The 20,227-nt window shown below is 41.4% G+C and overlaps 2 protein-coding genes across 3 annotated transcripts in view; one reads left to right on the top strand and one right to left on the bottom strand.

The window, feature by feature from the left end:
- Nucleotides 1–20,227, top strand: part of LIPA (lipase A, lysosomal acid type) — a 124,803-nt gene that overhangs the window by 44,629 nt on the left and 59,947 nt on the right. The gene's annotated exons all lie outside the window — the stretch shown is intronic.
- Nucleotides 4,490–11,333, bottom strand: IFIT2 (interferon induced protein with tetratricopeptide repeats 2). 2 transcript variants are annotated; one of them, XM_072972334.1, is made up of 2 exons: nucleotides 9,951–10,013; nucleotides 4,490–6,797 (listed from the first exon to the last, which is right to left on the bottom strand). In XM_072972334.1, the coding sequence occupies exon 2, from the start codon at nucleotides 6,644–6,646 to the stop codon at nucleotides 5,396–5,398; it is 1,251 nt and encodes a 416-aa protein (XP_072828435.1). In that variant the 5' UTR covers nucleotides 6,647–6,797; nucleotides 9,951–10,013; the 3' UTR covers nucleotides 4,490–5,395. The 2 variants fall into 2 exon arrangements, with proteins under 2 accessions (XP_072828435.1, XP_006211113.2); XM_006211051.4 differs by lacking the exon at nucleotides 9,951–10,013 and adding an exon at nucleotides 11,162–11,333 and having other exon boundaries at nucleotides 4,491–6,797.

Raw genomic sequence — 20,227 nt, 5'->3', positions numbered from 1 at the left:
AAGGCAAATTTACTGAACCGGCTGAAACCTTCCTCTCAGCCTGAATGCAATAGATTTTTACATTATGAAGTTATTTTCCAGTACCTTTGCACCAGCTGCCCAGTTTCTTGCTTCTCTTCTTGTTCTAATTCCTGGCTTATGAAGCACTCATGAATTAGCATGGTATTTGCAACAGCTGTATATGATGGTCGAATAACATTCTGCATGTGAAGAAATTCGTAGTGTGCTTCAACTTCTACATGTGTAGATTTAGACTTACACACTGAGTCAGATCTTCTTCTGCTTTGAAACTCTTCATGTGTGTCAACTTGCTGATGAATGGTTCCTGGGAATGGATATTTAAAAACAATATCAAGTGGAACCAGATTTTCATACCCACACCCTACTCAAAAAGCAGAACACAGAACTTCTCCAGCATGTCTCTTGTGTACAAGAGTAATGGTGGTACTTAAAGTGCTAGTAATAAGAAGGACACAGCGCAGTGCAAACAGACTTAGAGATTAATAATAGAAGGTAATGAAAGAAAAGCTTGCATTTTTATATACATTTATAGCAAGACTACTAATTCTTTTTGAAAGCAGCTATCTTGAAATTAATTCACATACCATACAGTTCACCCATTTAAAGTATACAGTTCAGTAGTTTCAGCATTTCACAGAGCTGTGCAACCATCACCACAGTCAGTTTTAGAACATTCTCATTACCCCAAAAAGAAACCCTACACCCCTTTGCTGGCACCTCCAATCCTCCCATCCCTTCCAGTCCCTAGTCAAGCACTAATCTACTTTCTGTCCTTCTGGATTTGCCTGCTCTGGACATTTTGTATAAATAAAATCATACAATATGTGACCTTTTGTGACTGGCTTCTTTCATTTAGCATAATGCTTTCAAGTTTCATCTATGTTCTGGCATGTATCAGTAAGTACTTTATTTTCATTGCTGAGTAATATTCCACTGTATGGCTATACCTTATTTAAATGCATCAATCAGTTGATGGAGCCACCTTTTGGCTATTGTGAGTAAAACTGCTATAAACATTCATGTACAAGTTTATGTGAACGTATGTTTTCATTTTTCTTGTGTGTATACCTAGGAATAAAGTTGCCGGGTCTTATGGTAACTCTATGTTTAACCATTTGAGGAACTACCAAACAAGGCACTGTGTCATTTTTACAGTAACGATTTTAGTTAGTTTCCCTCTTTGTGGTCTCCCAAGAAGGTGTAGGTTACCGGCAATGAGGCAATAAGGAAGTTTTGTAATTATCAAGTTACTTCCTCCCCTGAAAGAGGCAATGGAGAAATGGTGGACGAAGGGAGGAAACAGGAGCATATGCTCTCTAGTTGGAGCCCCATTTTCCAGGTTGGCATCCAAGGTTGATTGTGCACATGGTAGGGATCCTAATATAGTCCTATGTGTAAGTTTATCTTCAGAATTATAGCACTTTCTCGCGTCACACTGGAAGCACATTGTGCAAGTCAACCATCGACATGAAGTGGAAGGAAAGATGAAAGCTGTGTGGACAAAGAAAGCTGGGAGCAGAGGCTGATGAATCTTTTCACTGAGGACTCTTGAGGCTGGGAAATAATTAGTACAACTTGGAACCCGGTCAGGGGTGAGAGAAATTCTCCTCACTCCTTCATGGGCGCTAATACACTTAATCTTTGATGTGGATATCGGGACTCTTGAGGTGGCAATCAGATATAGAGAATGATGAAATGTATTGAAGCGGTTCTATGGGCAAAAGACCTTGGTGGGTGTGGGTGCTGGAGCGGTACAAATAGCAGGTGTGATCAGATAATTCTGACAGATGTGTTCATCAACACTTAGGAGATACCTTTTGGGGGCTCGTTATTTACCTGGGTAAGTAAGTGAGGGGAGTGAAATGCACCGAGAGAATGTGGTTAAGAGCCAGGGAATTACAAATCATTGCAATTAATGTGGCTTCATTTGTTATTCCTGGACAGTGAGATTTCAGGGCCCATGAACTATCTACATAATTTTCTGTATTGTTTTCCAATAATTTCTGCTCACTTTAAGTCCTCAAATAAATATTAAGTGTAATATGTGTATATGGCATTAAGTGTAATATGGCATACATTTCTTTCCTTCCCTTTCTGCACTTTTACTTTTGGGTTCTTTTTCCAGCAAGGGTTTTGGTGGCGTGACATGCAAGGGCAAGATTACATATACCTGGTGGGTGGTGCCAGTGATCCTCTCTCACCCTTAGCATACCTGTCCGTCTTACCTTCCAATCAGAACGCTCCTGGTTTTTCTCCCCAGGCCCCAGACCCAACAATAAGTTACTCAGAAAAAGTGAGCTAGACCTTCCCCTGAAATGACACTTGCCCAATTCAGTTCAGTGGAATGAGTTTACCTTAGCAGCTGGTGTGGATTGTATTTTCCACCAAGGCCTCTTGAAAAACAAGAGAGGCTTCCCAGCTTTGTGTCTCTTTCAGCTCTTTGCTTAATAGGTAAAACCCTCCCATGTATGTTCAGATTGCCTCCAGGATGGGGCATCAAAGAGAACTGACAACACTTTCTCATTTCTCCTAATGGACGTCAGAGGAGGAGAGAGAATGTGGGTAGGAGTACAAGATGTGAGCGAGGTCTAACGGAGAGAACAGCACAGCCCGCCTGCTGCCAGTGTGGGGACAGGGTGTTTCCGTGCACGAGGGTGTCTGCTGGTGGCGTCAGGGTGTAAGCTGAAGCCCTGGAATCTTAAAGTTGTAGGAAAAATATTTGTTCTATTCAGTGGTCATGATGTCAGACCAGTCTGGATTATATGAAGCCAGTTCATACCCAGTGTAACAATGCATGTATCAGTAGTTGAGTATAGAAGACTTAGGGTACAGCAAAATTTCAGAAAAACCAGACACCCCTGTATATTCCATCACATCTGAGTTGTATATTAATTAAATCAGTGGCTTTTTTAGGCATCCATACTATGCATACTAATGATCTCAAGTGCACACAACACTATTCTTAATGCAAAATATTCATTATACTATCCATTAGACCTCTAGGACTTATGTATCTATCCGTTGGAAGTTTGTACCCTTAAACAATATCTTTCCTGTCCCCCAACACCTCAACCCTTGATACCACCATTTAAATTTAAGTTAATCCCAACAGTCAATCTTTGCCACCCAGCGAGTGACTGATGGTCTTATGCTGGGTCAGCTGAGTGTTTTGGTTCACACCAGCCTTGATGTCTGTCCCAGGTCAGTTAGTGTTTACCTAGAAAATCCCAACTGCTCCAAGCATACCATGACTTTTCTGGTTTCCCTGAAGATCTTCAGGGTTAAACAAAGTTTTATGTCACCTAATGTGCAACATTTCTAGTGCGGAAGTATTCCGCATTACTGATGTCATTGCCCAAGACCTTTCACTAGGTCCTTCACCACCAAATAATTTCTCTGTTCTGTCACTTTCCTATCATTTTGTACCTGGGCTCATCAAAGCATTTTTGAACAAAGCAGGTCTTCATATTAAGAAGAAATTTCCCCAATAGTGGAAATAATAAAATTTTCTCCATATGTTTATAATCCACAAATGACAAACCAGCATTCTTCTCTCCTTCTCTCTTGCCTACTCTTTCCCTATCTCTACTGGTGAGACGTCTGTTTTTCCAGTCAGGTTTTAAAGAAATGTATTATTTCTAGCATGTTGTACAGAATCACTTATTTTTTTTTTGAAGCATAGTCAGTTTACAATGCTACATGAATTTCTGGTGTACAGCATAATGTTTTAGTCATACATATGCATACATATACTGTTTTTCCTATTCTTTTTCATTATAGGTTACTACAAGATGTTGAATTTAGTTCCATATGCCATATAGAAGAAATTTGTTGCGTATCTATTTTATATATATTAGTTAGTATCTGCATATCTCAACTCCCAATTTATCCCTTCCCACCTCCTTTCCCCCCTGGTAACCATAAGTTTGTTTTCTATTTCTGTGAATCTGTCTCTGTTTTGTAAATAATTTCATTTGTATCTTTTTTTTTTTTTAGATTCCACATATATGTGATATCATATGGTATTTTTCTTTCTCTTTCTGGCTTACTTCACTTTTAGAATGATGATCTCCAGGTCCATCCATGATGCTGCAAATGGCATTATTTTACAGAAGCACTTTTTTATTCTTTGCATGCTGTGTTACGATTACAGGGAGGGCAGAGAAGAGGCAAAAATCTCCACACATGCTTTCTGAAGCTCTTATATTGTGGTTGCCTAACCCCATTGTTTCTCCTAAATATGTTTCTTCTAGGTTTGACCTGTTCTCTGCTCTCTTTTTTCAAACTATCTCCCCCCTCAGTTAGATGGGACAGTTGAACTCCTGTTGTATAGAGTTCACATAGACAATCCTGGATTGAGGATTGTCTGGGGAGGAGGGGGAAGAAGGCAGGAGGGAGAGAGAGAGAGGACACCCAGCCCTGTCTAGGCTTTGGTCCCCCAGCCTTTGGATGGACACAGCACAGTAATGTCTATGCAAGGTGTCAGGGAGGGGAAAATATCCCCTTACCCTTCTGGGTTCTTCTGGCTGATCTAATAACTAAATTGACACACAATAAATAAACAGGAGAAAATCAAATTTAATTTCGTAGGTATGGAGGTCTGACAGATACAGCCGAAGAAGTGACCAAACTGCCCAGCTTTATACCTTTTAGACAAAGAAATAATAAATGTGTGAGGAATGGACAAGACAGAAACTTAGGCTTGGGTACTAGTTAGTGGAGAGTCTAAGCAGAGTTGATTTACATAGACTTCTCAGTCCTGAGTTCCCTGTTTCTGGCAGTAAGGATGTCTCTTTACCTCCTAATGCAGGGATGGTACTTTTCCCATATGAGACTTATTTTCTGCTTTCAGAGGAGGGTCAGAGTGTTCTGCACTGGCTGTCTCTAAAATAACTTTATGCCGCTCTGGCATATTTTGGGACAGCCTGCCCTGAACTCCAACACAGGGCCAACCTGTATAGGATCTAAAAATGACTCTGAAGATGGGAAAACATTACAGAAATGGGCCACAGTGTTACAGATGTGACATATCTGGCTGCTTTATAGAAACATAGTAACAAACCCAAGGCATCTCCCCATAAGGGAATGTCACGGTGCAAACTGCTCTCAAGAGGTCAATTGAGAAATAGCCTCTTTACCAGGGTCCCAGGACCTACCCCCTAATCTAGACCCTTTCCCAGAACTCCTTGAGCGATTCAAGTGTTAACACTTGGCCAACAGAATTCTTCCGTAACCCTGACCCAGTACTGTGGCCAGTGTCTTAGTCCGTGCCTAGGCCATACCAGTTGTTAAATATTTTGAATGCCAGCTTGGTGGAGGGGTTGAATTCAGCTCCATTCCAGCAGTAGCCCTGTGGGTACCACATTCTGATTCCTCATTTCTCAGCTAAAGATGCCGAAGTGATGAGGTTTCCAGAGTCCAGTTCCCTCTCAGAATTGTCCTCTGCTGGCTGCGTTTCTCCATTCAGCTCTTGAAGAAACTCCAAGAGATGCAAAGCCTCAGAGTCTGCTCCATTTTTAGAAAGCCTGGTTTGGGCAATGTTTTTCAGTTTGAGTTTTATCTTTTCTCTCTCCTTTGATTCCTGGTTTATTTTCACGCCCTCTATAAAGGAGTGGATGGCCTTGTCTTCACATTTCATTTGATACCACTGAAAGTTGCCATATCGCAGATGGAGCACCTGTCTGGCTACAGGAGGAAGCTCTTTGCTGAATTCTTTTTGAAAGTAATGCTCTGCTTCTTCATACTGACCGACCTGCGCATAGAGGCAGGCAAGATAGGAACAGACACGGGAGAGATTGCCATTGATCTTATCAGCTCTCTTTAAATGATCCAGAGCATGTCTTATTAGTTCCTGTAACTTCTCTGTTTTTCCATACATTTCATTCTCTTCCATATTCTGTATTTCCAGGACTTTTGCCCTATAGAAGCACCCAATATGGCAATGCAGGTAGGGGTTGTTTGGCATGTATTTTAGAGCCTTTCTGAGGAGTTCTATAGCTTGGTCCAGGTCACCTTTTCTTCGGTACAGCCTTGCTGCCGCACGAAGCACATCTGTTGCCAGTGGGGCTTTCTCCAAAGCTTCTTCAACTAATGTTTCAGCTTCAGCTTCTTTGTTCATCTTTTGAAGTTTCAGAGCCAGGAGGACTTTGACGTACTGATTGTTAGGATTCAGCTGAATGGCTTGCCTCAGAGGGTCAACGGGATTCTGAGACTGTGGCCATTTACCCAGACGGTAGCTTACGATGGCCAGTCCAGTGGTGGAATCTGGATCCTTGGGATTCTTTTCCAGAGCCTTCTCAAAACACACCTTCGCCCTTTCATTTTGGGTTCGTCCACACTTTAACCGTGTCCACCCTTCTTCACAATCCATCTCAGGACTCTCAATTCTGTAGGGGCTGGAAAACTTCTTACACACTTGTTTCACCTTGTCTAAATAAAACTCAGCTTCTGAGAGTCTTCCCAGGTGGTAGTAGACCCAGGCGTAGTTTCCCCAGGTGACCAGACTTCTGACTTCTGCCTGGTCCTTGTGCTCTTGCGGGATTAACTCTTCAGCTTGCCGTAAGCATTCCAGGGCGGCCTCGTGTTGGCCTCTGCAGTGTTTTATGTAGGCCAGTATGTTGCACATTGTGGCTTTGAATTCACTGTTTTGAAACTCAACCTGGTTACACACTCTGTCTTCAAAATCATCCAAGGAATCTGCTCCGTCTACCAAGTTCCAGGTAAAATGACATTTTAGTCGCCTTAGGCTGCTCTCCAAGGAGTTCTTTGTGGTCTCACTGTGGGCAAAAAACAGACAGATGAACACCTTGAGACGTAGCACAGAATCTCCAGGCAAGAAACGGGGAAACTGAACAGTGTTAATCTCAATCAAAAAAGAATATCCTTTCCTTTTTTTCCTTTCTATATTTTGGCCTATATGTTAAACACAGGAGGAAGCAGAAACTGGGTGACTGCGGGCAGCAGAAGAATTACGGAGAGGGCAGTGGGCAGGGCTCTGAGCCTGAGACGAGGCTTCCCTGATTAAGGCAGTTGGTGTTGGGTATGCTGGCCCTCAGCTTTCTGCAGAGGCCAAATCCATGGGAACTGATTCCAGTGGAGGTCTGATTTTATGTAGTTTTTAAGAAGGAAGACTATTGAATTACTTTTTGTTTCTGTTCTTCCTTCTTACCTAGCACTGACTTTTTGAAATTGTAGCTTTATCATTTTCTGTTCTTTTAATGGTTTGCCATCCTGATCTTAATCTCCTCATTGTCTGAAATTCAACTGAAATTCAACTCCATCTTATCCTCTATGTTTTAAATTCCTTAGTTCTCCTTAATTTGTATTTTTTTCTTTTTATTATTTTCTATTTTCTGTCTAATTATTTGTCATAAATCCTTCATTGATTTTTGTCTATCCAAACTTTTGGAGCTTTTATCAAATTCATTTTGTTTGGTCTTTTTGTTATTTTGATAGTCTGTATTCTCATTTTTTTCCTGAACTTTTCTATTTTAACCATTCCAATCTTATTTTCAACCATTCTTAATTATTACTCATTTCCCCCCTGCTTTTGTATTATCCTACCTCTTAATTTTATAATTATTATTCTGTATACTAGTATGTCTTCAACTTTTATTTTGGAGTAAAATGTAATCATCCCCACCCCCACTTCTTAACTGGTGATTTCTTCTTAACTGGTGATTAACGTGTCTCATTGAGTTGATCTACTAATAATTTTGTACTTGCTGTTTTAATTTTCCATTAAAATTTAACTTTTCCCTTCCTGTGGTTTGTTTTTGGAGGAGTTCAGAACAAGTTTCCTCAAAATGTGCCACTTTGGCAAGTGGACTGTTATTGACCTGAAACCAGTCAAGACCTGGTAGATTCAAGAAAAACTGATCTCTCCCTTAATTGCTTAAAATAATTTAGAAAGAGTGCCTGGTCCAGGAGGAGAAGTATCACCAGAGATGATTACAGAGAATATGGGCTAGGTGTGGTAAGCTGAGGGGACCTCAGCTGGGCCTGGAGGTCAGAGTCCTGTGTGTGTCTGGTTGTCTCTAACGGCACCACAAACGTTTGTTTACCAAATATTTGTTTTTCCCATCTTCCTGTCTTCCTCCCCTTTGAAGTCCCAGACCCCTACCCACTTCTTCTTAGCTCAGAATGGCATATGAGCCTCAATTGCCTGATTGCCTGTGGGTTTCTATTCTTATGGAATTCCCATATGTATGTAATTAAATTTGTTTTTCTCTTGTTACTCCGTTTTATGTTAATTTGATTATTAGACTGGCCAGAGAACCAAGAAGCCTACAAGAAAAAAATTTCCTCCCCTATACTTTCTTTTGTGTTTGGTGTGGTTTGATTTTGTTTTTACCCTCCCCTACGCTTTCATAAAAGGGGACAAGAAGTACAGCTAGAGAAGGAAACTCACAAGGCAGCGAGCATCTTTCCGTATGGGAAATGCTCTGTTTCCTTGAGGGAGGATTTTGCAACCCTTCTGGGAGGATTTTTCATTCCTTTGTATTGGTCTTCTAAATAAGTAAATAAACAAACAAATAAGTAAAAACCAACCAAACAGAAACAGCAAACAAATAAACAAAAATCCCTATCTTGAATAAATTTGGAGATTGAGTAGGTTAAAATCATTTATTGTTCCAACTTCTTTCTCAATGTTTCCTTTGTATTGAGTCCCTGAAATGTTTTTTTTCTCACTGGAAAAAATTTTTTTCACAGTGTATGTTAATCAACTGATTTTCTATATATTATGGATTCTGACATGGACAGCCAGTAGAAATCTGGGAAATCATGTGATGTGGCAAGTACCACTTTTGAAATACTTGTCTAAATGGAAAATTATATTCCCTCATTTTCTTCCTGTCCCCTATCTTTTACTTTTTTATACCCTCCAAGCCCCCCAGTTTGATTAGACCAGGGCTGGGCACCCAAACTCAAGTGGAAGCTGGAAATGGAACTGAGATGGTGTGAGGGAGTCTTCATATGTTAAGAAGAGTGCTGTGCACGCCGAGGATCTGATGGCAAACACATTCTGTATTATATGCTGCAGAGAGAGTGGCCCAGATGCACATGGAGAAGAGGCAGAGAATGAGTCCCCCAAGCTCCCCAGTGCCCTGTTCTGGTCCTCTCGGGATCATTATTGTCCTGTGCATGGGTCCTATGACCCATTCTAGGAACTTCAAATCAGTTCCTGCTCATGTCTGTTACTTAGAGATGTAATTACCGCAAATAGAATAAATGAAAAATCAGAGGGAAAATAGGTAGGAATTTCTGCTCAGGGAAAAACGGTGTCGTTTCAAAGCCCCATGCAGGTCTTAGTGAAGAGCCAGGTTGTCTGAGCTTCTTGATGTAACGGGACAAGTGCCGGCCAGGAGAGTGACTCACTTGGCAGCTGACATTGTAATGACAATAGCCTCCCCTTGAGAAGTTCATTTCCCAACTGGTTTCTCTTCCTTCCTAGTGATGTTACAGGAAGATATCCTTAGCACATGAGCTCTTTAGCTACTTGCTCATGGTATACAAGGAACAGAGAGAGTGAATATAATTGAGGTGATCTCCAACATATAGTCAATTATGCATTTGCAAGATAAAGACATTTAATATATACACGTATGTAAAATTCCTTTGAGTAGTATTCAAAAGGCATCTGGTTGCACTGTGTGATTTTTGAGATTTTTTTTCTACTGGTAAGTCAGAAGCTGGTCCCAGACACTTGCTTCCTGGACTCAGACTTGTGAGATTTATGCTCCTGATGCCCTTAGAAGTTCCAAATATTTACACAGCAAACAATTTCTTCCCTTGCTTCTTGCCTGGATGAAAGGCACATTATCCACCAGACTCAAAGCCAGTGCTGCCACCACATGTCTTAGTGCAGTACCAGCACCTCTGGGGAGCCTATTAGAAATACACATCCCTGGATCCCAAACCAGACCTACCAAGTCAGAATCTCGGGGTTTGTGCAGCAGTATTGAGCTCAAGTATCTGTCTTTAGCAAGCTCTCCACTTGGATCTTATGCATGCTCAAGCTTGAGAACCACTGTCTTAGACCACAGGAGCAATGCCTGGTGACAATCCCTATAGCTAAAGAATCAAAGAAAATGAAAAGAACTTATAAGTCTGTACTATTATGGGAAAGATTCTAAGGGAAGACCTTGCTAAAATTCTAAAGAATAAGAAGAAGGTTTCTAAAGATTCTGAGTTACTATGGAAACAGAGATCTAGAAATATCACCAATGATTTTTTTTCCCTATCAGGCAAATGTGCAGACCAGCAGGAAAAATATCTACTTCTTCTAGGAAGTAAGGACTGAGGCTAATACCCTTGGATTCTGGAGCTCCCAGCACTGAGCCTTAGGTATCCAGTCTGACTACCTCACCCTCAAACTGGAGAAAATAGAAGAGAAAGCTCCTTTCTTACTCAATGAGCTAACACCTTCTCTCCAGGGAAATCTTATGTTTCTGGGGTATGAGAGGATTTTAGAGGTGGGGACTGTTTTCTCCAAGCACTCCATCTCCAATTCATACTTCAGGTAGGAAGACACTAGCCTATCAGTAGAGCCTTGGGGTGAAAAATATTTGTTATTTTATCAGCCTAATGTAAATCTGAGATGGCTGAGCACATTAAAAGTAAAATCCACCTTAGCATGAAGTGAGGTTGCTACCCTGAGTACATTTTTAACAATATTTGCTATAAAGAGATCTTTTTCTAAATAAGAATCGTATCAAATGCCCCTCACTTAATCCTGTCAAAAAAGAAAGAAAAGAGAGACAGTCTACAGGAGCAGTTCCCCCAGACTCATTTTTAAATGAAGCACTTGCCTGATTAAACATCTCTCTCTTTGCCCTCTGCCTTCCTGCCTCACTCCTTTCTGACCTCAGTTCTCAGCTTCCCAGGGGCAGTGAGAGATGCCCATAGGAAGCATGACTGTGTGAGGCAGAAAATAACTTAGGAAGGAGTAAACAAGCCAGCATCAGTAAGACAGACAGACGCCTGGAAGTGATAAACAAGACCAACTCTCCGATTCTAAAAGTAAGGCTATAAACAAACACTAAAGCAAAACAATTCAAGAACATGGCTAGTTAGAGTTTTCTCTCCACAGCAGGATTGATTAGACATTTCCAACACGATCAGAGAAGAGAGAGTCTACCTCATGATTGCTGGGCACGTCTCAGCTGTTCTGAAAGGCTGCAGTTCGGGCTACTGCGCTCGTCAGAAATCTTCCTCCTCTGCCTCAACTGAATGATAAAGAGCCCTATATATGGAAGCACCAACTGGTTCCTTTGCCTAAACAGACTTTAAGAGAAATTGAAACTGGAAAGTGAAATTGGCAGGGCTCTAAGAGGAAGTGAGTCTTGAGCATTACGTAATAGCCGAGTCCCATCCCCTTCTCCCCCATCCCCAGTAGTGAGTCAGAACTTCTTTCTTGTTGTAGTTGTTGTTTGTTTTTATTGAGGTATAGTTGATTTACAATGTTGTGTCAGAAGAACTTCTTTGTGAATTGTACTGATGTCTTAGATCAGCTGCCATCAAGGGAGCCTAACTTGAAAAAGGATACATTTACCAAGCACTCTGCCTTATGATTGCAATGTTAACCCATCTTCACTGTCCACCCTTATCACCAATATGACCTGCAGGTCACTGTAAAGGGCAGTTATGTGATTTCCACAGGGCAGGGGGGTTTCATCTGTTTCCCTTACTGCTGAATCTCCAGTCCCTGTAGTAATACCTGGCACATGGCAGGCATTCAAAAAGTAGTTGTTGAAATGAATGAATATATGATTGGAACCCTGGGCTCTGATGTCAGTCTGTCTGGATTTGTAGCCAGGCTCCATTTATGTGCTGTGACACTAGAAATTACTGAATGTCTCCATGCTTCGGTTTCTTCTTCTGTGAAGTGGGAATACCGCCACTACCGTGTGATGTTGTGAGGATCAAATGGGTTAATGCACAAAATGCCGTTAGAATAGTGCCTGGAATATAATAAGTAAATGTTAGTTTTTGTTCTAATTAATAACTAAAATCACTAACCAAAGAAACCAGAAGATACATTTTGATGTTTGCCTTTTTCAGAGCTTTAGCTGACATCCCACGTTCCATCATGATCACTAACTGAAGCCAAACAATTCCTGACATCTCTCTCCATTTTTGACTTCTGTGAGCTCCATATTTTGAATCCCCTGGGTCACCTTGGTAGTCAGCATCTGCACACTGCAATTGGCAGCCATAGTGGTTTGTTAGGATAGAGGAAATGTTCTTCATCCTTATTCATACCCTTAATCATAAAGGGATCACAATGTGCACAGACCCAAGGGGGGAAGACCCAGAGATACCACACTAGGTATCTTTGAGGTCAGGGAATTACACGGAGCGTAGGTGAAACGTTTTCTCAGGTAAAACTGAGGTTGCTGAGGCAGGTTATTCAGTTTTGGGGAAAGTGTAATTTATCTTGGATTTTCCTGCCTACTGTAGGGTCGAAGCAGAAGTTATGCTTCTTGGCAATTCCCTATCCTTTTATTAGGAAACAGCTAAGCCTATCCCGGTTGGGAACCCTTACTTGTAGGTCTCACTCATGAGTCACAAGTTCTCATTCTGTTTTCAAGTTCTGTTATGTATTTATAGAAATGCAGGTTAGATGTACAAGAAATGCTGAAATAGGAAACTGGAACACTGTGGATTTTGTTCTGTTTTTTTTTTTTTTAATTTGCGTTCTGGAAAACTAGTGGATAGCAATGTTTTAATCTTATTGATCAAGGTCCCAGCTGGAAGAAGCACAAGGTCACTGTGTTTAGAAATATTCAGAGGTACTGATTTACCCTTCAGAAATCTGTGTGGTCAGTGGCTGTGTACAGTAAGTCAGCTGATCTGGCAGCTGGGCTAGTGCAGGAATACGTGATGTGACTGCAGAATAGAAACTAGGATGGAAACTCAACTCACTTTCAGCAGTATGTCTATTTTGAGAAAGATGAAACTTACTCAGTGAGAGTTGTGATTACTCTAGTTGTTGCCAATATTTATGTGTCTGTGTCCTAAAATATAGGCGTAGGGCTGCCCCTGTCTCAGCCTAGACCAAGGGAGAGTCCTTATTTGCTGTTGCCAAGAATGAGGAAAGCCACCCTGAAGGGCAGCTTTGGCTGCAAAGTGGTTTAATGTGCTAGTTCTCACATTGTCATCAACCACCTGCAGTATCAACGTCACCTGGGAACCCGCGAGAAGTACACATTCTCAGGCTCTGTTCTAGACCACGTGAATCAGAAATTCTAGGGGTGGGGCCAAGCGCGTTCCACTTAAGTATATGGGGAGGTTGGGAAATGGAGTTTCAGATGGGAAAGCCCCCTTCCCAATGACAACTTAATAGTCAACAAATTCCCTTTGTCTATACAATTCTTTAAAAAAAAACTTTATCGTATAATTTCTGTACAGTAAACTACACATATTTCAGATGTACCATCTGATGAACTTTGATAGATGTATATACCTGTGAAACCACCACCGCTGTCAAGACACCTTGCATCTAGACAATTTATAATCTCAACACCAGTGCGTGGTAGAGCCTATTCACCCACATCCTTGTTAGTATGCTCTTAGGAAAGGTGTTTTGTTGACCTGAGACGGTCTCCCTTGTAGTGTTGGTGTGCTGTGCTCGTAACAGGGGTGATGCTGACAATCATGTCATATGTTTAAAGGCCATTTTCATTTCCTGCCTGTTCCTGATCTTTGTCCATTTACCCACTGAGTTTCTTTTTCCTTATTGACCAACAGAAACTGTTTCAGCATTTGAGGAAATTAAGCCTTTACCTAGTAATGTGTTGAAATAGTATTTTTAAGTTTGTCATTTATCTTTTGACTTTCTAAAGGTGTCTCTTTCATGAAATATATGCTTTTAACATAGTAAAAATTTATTCATCTTTTACACCTTTTGTGTTTTGTTTCATACTTACAACTTTCAGATGCCACAATTAAAAAAAATTATCTCAAGAATTCTCTTTCTCCTGTATGTTACTCTTTATTGCAATATAGTTTTTTTCCAATTGCTTTTTCCTTCCTCAAGTCTCAGTTAAATAATCCCATTTGGTAATTGTAGTAGTAGAAGTCCTTTAGGCCATGTGTAATGTCCTAATCGTCACAGTATTAACCTAGTATTCACGCAGATACTTCTACCCAAATGGTCTCTTAAAAGGATGGTTTCTGAAATGACATTCCTCAAGGGAATATTTGTATGACTGAACAACTGTTTTCATTAGGAATCTATTTGAATATATGTATATTTAAAGGGGATATTTCTTTTTATTTTGATTGACATTTGAAAATTGTTTAAATTATTTTAGTCTATTGACTCAGAGTACATTTGGTTGAAAAAGAAAAGGCAGATTGAAGAAAACCAATAAAATTCACCTAAGGTATCAAAAAAAAAAAAGGAAGAAAGAGAGAGAGAAAAAAAAAGAAAGGACAGGGTGAAAAGAGACTATTCCAGAGTGAAAAGAAACCACGCCCTGTGTGAATATAAGAGGGCAAGGAGACACCATGGCACCATGTAGAAGCTGGAAAAGGCAAACAGATTATCCCCTAGAACTCCAGAAGGAATGCAGCTCTGCTGACACCTTGATTTGAATTTGGTAGACCTATGTAGGACTTCTAACCAACATAGTTGGTTATAACATAATTATCACACTGAGTTTGTGATAATTTGTTACAGCAGCAATAGGAACCAACACACTAGCTGTCCTCCATTCACCCCTGCAAACATGCATCTCAATTACGCATGCCCCGCCTGTTAATGCAAAACCTGCTCTCCTCTCAGGAATTCTTGCAGAAATTTTGTGATTTCTATTTTTAAACATTTAAAACTTTGACTTACATGGAATTTATTTTAGAGTCTAAAGAGTGAGGAAAGAGGGTCAGCCACCAATGGCATTCTATTCTACTCAGCAAATATTGAGTGTCTGTTGTGTGCCAGGCCGTGGGCGAGAGTTAGGAAATCCGGATGATGCAAACTGAGGATCAGTCAGAATCACATAGCCCCAGAGCCAGTGCTTTCCCTCACAGGAGCTTTTGCTCAAAATATCTGTATAACAGAGATAAAAGTGATTCTGAATTTCCAGATTTGGATGAGAGAGTGTTCGGAACCTGGAAAAAGAGGCAGCAAATTGAAAAGCCCAGCCATTCGGCTGAGTGCCTTGGAGTTTCAGGTTCTCTGTTTCCTCATTTCCCTGCCCTTTGTGACCATCAGACCAGGCCTCTTTTGCTTCCCTCTTCTCTCTCTGAAGCCCAGAGGCCTGGTTAGACCCTCTAGGGCCCTCTACCCTTCCGCGTGGTGGGCCCCACCCGCACCCTCTACCATTTCCTTACTTCTCTTCTCAGCCAGAGATGCGGAGGGGATGAATCTGCCAGGGTTGGAGGCTGGATGGTCCAACAGGCATCCAAGTCTTCTCTCCAGGCTGTTGGCTCTTGGGTACCCTTTTCTAATCAGTTCACGAGTGAATCGGGAGACTCGTCAACCCACAGTGGCTGGGGCGTTTCTGAGAGTCCTTTCTTGGCAATTCTTCTTGGATCTATAATCAGCTTTTCCTTCTCAGTCAACGGCCCGTGTGTGGTCAAGCCCTCCAGGTCACAGCGGATGGCAGTGTCATCGCACATCCTCTGGTACTGCCGAAAGTTGCCGTAGTGCAGATGGAGCGCCTGTCTCTCTGCTGGAGGGAGAGCCTTACTGAATTCTTTCTGGAAGTAATACTCTGTCTCACGATAGTATCATACTGACCTGTTACGGCATAGAGGCAAGCAAGGTCTGAGCAGGCATGGGGGAGGTTACTATTCAGCTCAACAGCTTTCTTAAAATGATTCACAGCGTTTTTCATCATTTCCTGTAGTTCATCATCTTCATTAGTTGAGCACTTTATTGATCTCTATTTGTCTGATTTTTGCTCTGTAGCAGCATCCAATCTGGAGATGTTGGTAGATGTTGTTTGGCACTGATTCTAAAGCCTTGTTAAGTAATTCTATACCTGGGTGCAGAGTGCCTTTATTTTGGTAATATTTGGCTGCACTGCGGAGTACATCTGTTGGACGTGGTGTTTTGTTTGAGGCCTCTTCCACTAACTTGTCTTCTTCTGTTTCTTTCTTGATCTTTTGAAGAGTCAGAGCCAGGAGAACATTAATATACCAGTTGTCAGGATTCAGCTGCATGGCCTTCCTCACAAGGTGAATGGTGTTCTCTGTTGGTGCTTTGTCACCCGGACAATAGAGTGTGATGGCCAGTCTCAAAGAGAACTCTGGGTTGGTAGATGTCTTTTCCAGCACCTTCTCAAAACACTCAGCCCATTCATAATACTTCCCTCCCTATTTTAGAAGTGCCCTTTCCTCTTCACAGACAATCTCAGGGCATTCAATTCGATAGGAGCTTGCAAACTTCTTGCAAAGATTCTCTACCTTATTGATGAAAGCCTGTGCTTCTGGAAGTCTGCCCAGATGATTGTAGACCGTGGGAGAGTTTCCCCAGGTGACCAGATGTATGATTTTGCCTTGTTGTTCCTGCCTGTGCACAATAAACCCCTCTGCTTGCTCTGCGTGTTCCAGAGCCACCGGGTTCTGGCCTTAGAGGTGTTTAACATTAGCAAACAGATTGTACACAGTTGCTTTGAATTCTGTGTTTAGAAACTTCCTGATCACATACTCTGTCTTCTAAATCATCTAAGGAAATTTCTTCATCATTTAAATTCCAGGTAAAATGGCATTTCAGTTGCGGTAAGACATTTTCCATGGAATGTTTGGTGATTTCACTGTAGGGGAAGATAAGTGAATATTTTGGAATGTGAGAAAGCAGATGTACAAAGTAACAGGTTTGGAGCATAGGCACCAGACCACTTCTTAGAAGAGGTTAAACATATAGAAAATGCACTACTTTTCAGTCCTTTAGCTAGCTTCAAATACTGGTAGCCCACACCATGAGCATTTGTGGCCTCTTTGCAGGCTGTTTCAAGTTGTCTCGGAGAAGATGATGCACCAGGTGTGGGGGAAGGATAAATTCTTGTCATACTAATATGAGGAACTGACCCTCGTCCCCAAGGACACTGACTAAAAGTTAGCTTAGCAGTCCTGGCCAGGCTGTTCTGTGTCAGGATGCATTCATAGCTTTCTTTTTTTCCACCCAGATTAGATTCATTCCTAGATTTGACAGAACAGTTAGTTCTTCCTGTTAATCTTTCTAAATGCACGCATATCAGCCCAGAGGCAAAAGAGAGAAAGAGAGAGAGAGAAAGAATGGAAAACAAACATATCCACCCAGATCAGGAGGAGGGGAAGAAAGAGGAAGAGGGAGAGAGAAGAATTTGCTTTTGGCAAGTGACCATCCCCAAGGGACATGGGCACATTTCTCAGTAAGGAGGAATGGCCCACAAATTCACTCTACAGCCAAATAATGATCTTGACTTTTAATGTTGTATTCAAATCTAAGTTGTTTTATAGTGTTTTTGAATTCTTTCACCACCCCCTCAAAGGTACACAATGTAGCCTCTTCTCACCGATAGCAAGTGAGCATCTTAAGGATGTTTATTAAACATGCAGAAGCACATTGATTGGTGTGAGGAAATGATCAAGCTCTACAGCTAAGAAAAATGCAGGATATCATGTGTTGTTTCGTATGTAAAATATAATACAACCTTGGGAAAGAATACTCATAATGATAATAAAAATAAGAGCTAACATCGATTGAGCACTGATCACATGCCAGGCATTGTTCTAGGAGCTTTACGTGTATTAACTCATATAATCCTCACAACAACCCTGTAGGGCAGGAGCTATTATTTGTGGATGAGACATGAAATAATTTGTTCAAGGTCATATAGTTTATTAGCCAGCAGAGGAAGAATTTGAACCCAGGCAGTCTAGCTTCAAAGCGTATACTCTTAACTACTAGTCTAACTGTAGATGGCAGCTATGTAAATATGATTCACTTGTTAAGCACATTTGGAATACACACATCTATGAGTGCGTGTGTATATACATATACTTATCCACAAATGTTTGTTGAACAAATGAATGAACTTATCTGTCTGTCTATATCATTCACTTGGTCAACAGATACTGGGCCAGGTGCCATTTTAGGCACTAGAGACATGGTGCAGAAGAAGACAGACAGGTCCTTTCAGCTCACATTCCAGTGGGAGAAGTGACAGTAAACTACAAACACTGGGACCATACAAGAAAATGTCCTTGCATGATACTACCCAGTCATGATTCTTGCTGTCCTGATAAAATTAAAATTGAGAGTATTGCTTAAGAGTTACATGAATAGGTGAGGAGTGGGGTAGTGGGTGGGGTTACTTTAAGGAGGGTAGTTTGAAAAAGACTCTGTAAAGAAGATACATTTAACCTGTGACCTAAATGACAAGAAAGAATGAGGTATTCAAAGATCTGAGGGTGAAAGGAAACTTTACCAGGCATAAACAAGAGCAGCTGCAAAGGCCCCAAGGCAAAAATGAATTTGGCATGTTTAAGAAAAAGCAGGCTGATGTGGCTGATACAAGGGAGAGCGTCATGTGAGATAAGTCAGAGAAGGAGACAGGGACCGGGTCACATGGGGACCTGTCAGGTGGGATAAGGATCCTGGATGTTGTTCTAAGTGACATACAAAACCAATGAGCAGGGGTGTGTGTTGGGGGAGACTTTAAGCAGAGGCGTGACTTGATTTTATATATATCTGAACAAGATCATTTTGGCTGCTGTATGGACAGTGGATATTAGGAAGTCAAGTATGGAAGCTGCTAGACCAGGTAGGGAGCTATTGCTGTGGTCCAGGCAAGGAGTGATGGTGGCCAGAACCAGTATGATAGCACAAGAGACAGAACTGAACATATTTGGGGTACATGTTTTGAAAGTCAGGTCAACAGAACTTGCTGATGATTGGATCCGGAGTATAAAGTAGAGAGAGAAATTAGAATTACAGCAAATTTTTGACTTGAGCAACTTGATGGACCCTGATAACACTGAGATGAAGACGACAACAGGAAAAGAGGATTTATGGAAGATGCCAAGAGTTCTGTTTTGAAACTGTCAAATTGAGAAGCTTATTGGACATCCAAGTGGAGCTGTTAAGGCAGTAGCTGGATATATGAGTCTAGAGTTCAAAGGTCAGGTCTGGGTATTAAATCTGGAAGCCCTGAGCATATCGGTAGTTCTGGAAGGCTTGGGTCTGGAACGCCATTACCTATAGGAAGAGTGTAGATGTAGGAGAGAGGGCTGGCCCAGACGGGGCCTGGGCGCACCGTGACATTCAGAGACCCAACAGAGGATGAGGAGCAGCAGAGGCTGAGGAGAAGTGGCCGGCGAGGAAGGAAGAAAAGCACAAGTGGTGCTGCCCTAAGAACCAGTTTAAAAAAAAAATGTATAGATATACTTCAAAGAGGAAGTGATGGAGTTAGTTCTTGAGAAAGAAACTACAAGGAGGACAGAGAAGTGACCACTGGAGTTGGCAGCATGTTAATCATTGGTAACTTCGTGGGTCAAGATGTGTGTCAAGAGTGATGGAGCAAACGCTTGTTTGGAATGAGTTGAGGAGAAAACAGGAAGTGAGCAGACAATTCTAAGAAAGCAGAAGCTTGAGTGGGCACAGCTGGAGATGGCTGAGGGGAGATTATATTTGAAACTGAGTGATATTAGTGAATGTTTATTTGTTGATGGGACTGACACAGTAGAGATGGAAAAACTGTGATACGAAAGAGCTGATAATTGCTAGAGAGAAGTCTTTAAGTAGGTACAATGGGATGTGAATTTGAACAAAATTATGTTACTTGACTTTTTTTTAACAATAGGGGTGATTATTTCAAAATTAGGGAAAGAAGGCAAGACGAAGGCATAGAGGCAGGCAGGCTGAAGATCTGGTGGTGACAGATGAGGGTGCTTGCTTCTTAGGGAAGATACACACCAGAATGTTAGCAATACTTTTCATCTTTATTTACTTCTCTGTGTTTCTCTGTCCTCTATCTCTAAGTTTTTGCTGTTGAACATGCATTTCTGAAAACCAAGTAATGTATGTGTACAAGTCCGTGGAATTACACGATAGTTCCCGTTTGCACCATCATATCTACTCTGCATCCTTCTCCACCAGGCTCTCACCATCAGGACAGGAAGCTCTGTGGTCTCTGGCTTCTCGGTGGGTTTGGCCGAAGGGAGACACAAGAGCTCAAAGAGAGGGAACCCCAGTGTCCTGAAGTGTTTACCT

This window comes from Vicugna pacos, chromosome 11, assembly GCF_048564905.1.
Source record: "Vicugna pacos chromosome 11, VicPac4, whole genome shotgun sequence".
NCBI lineage: Eukaryota > Metazoa > Chordata > Mammalia > Artiodactyla > Camelidae > Vicugna > Vicugna pacos.
The sequence above is the reverse complement of the archived record's forward strand: the minus strand, read 5'-3'. Positions and strand labels throughout refer to the sequence as shown.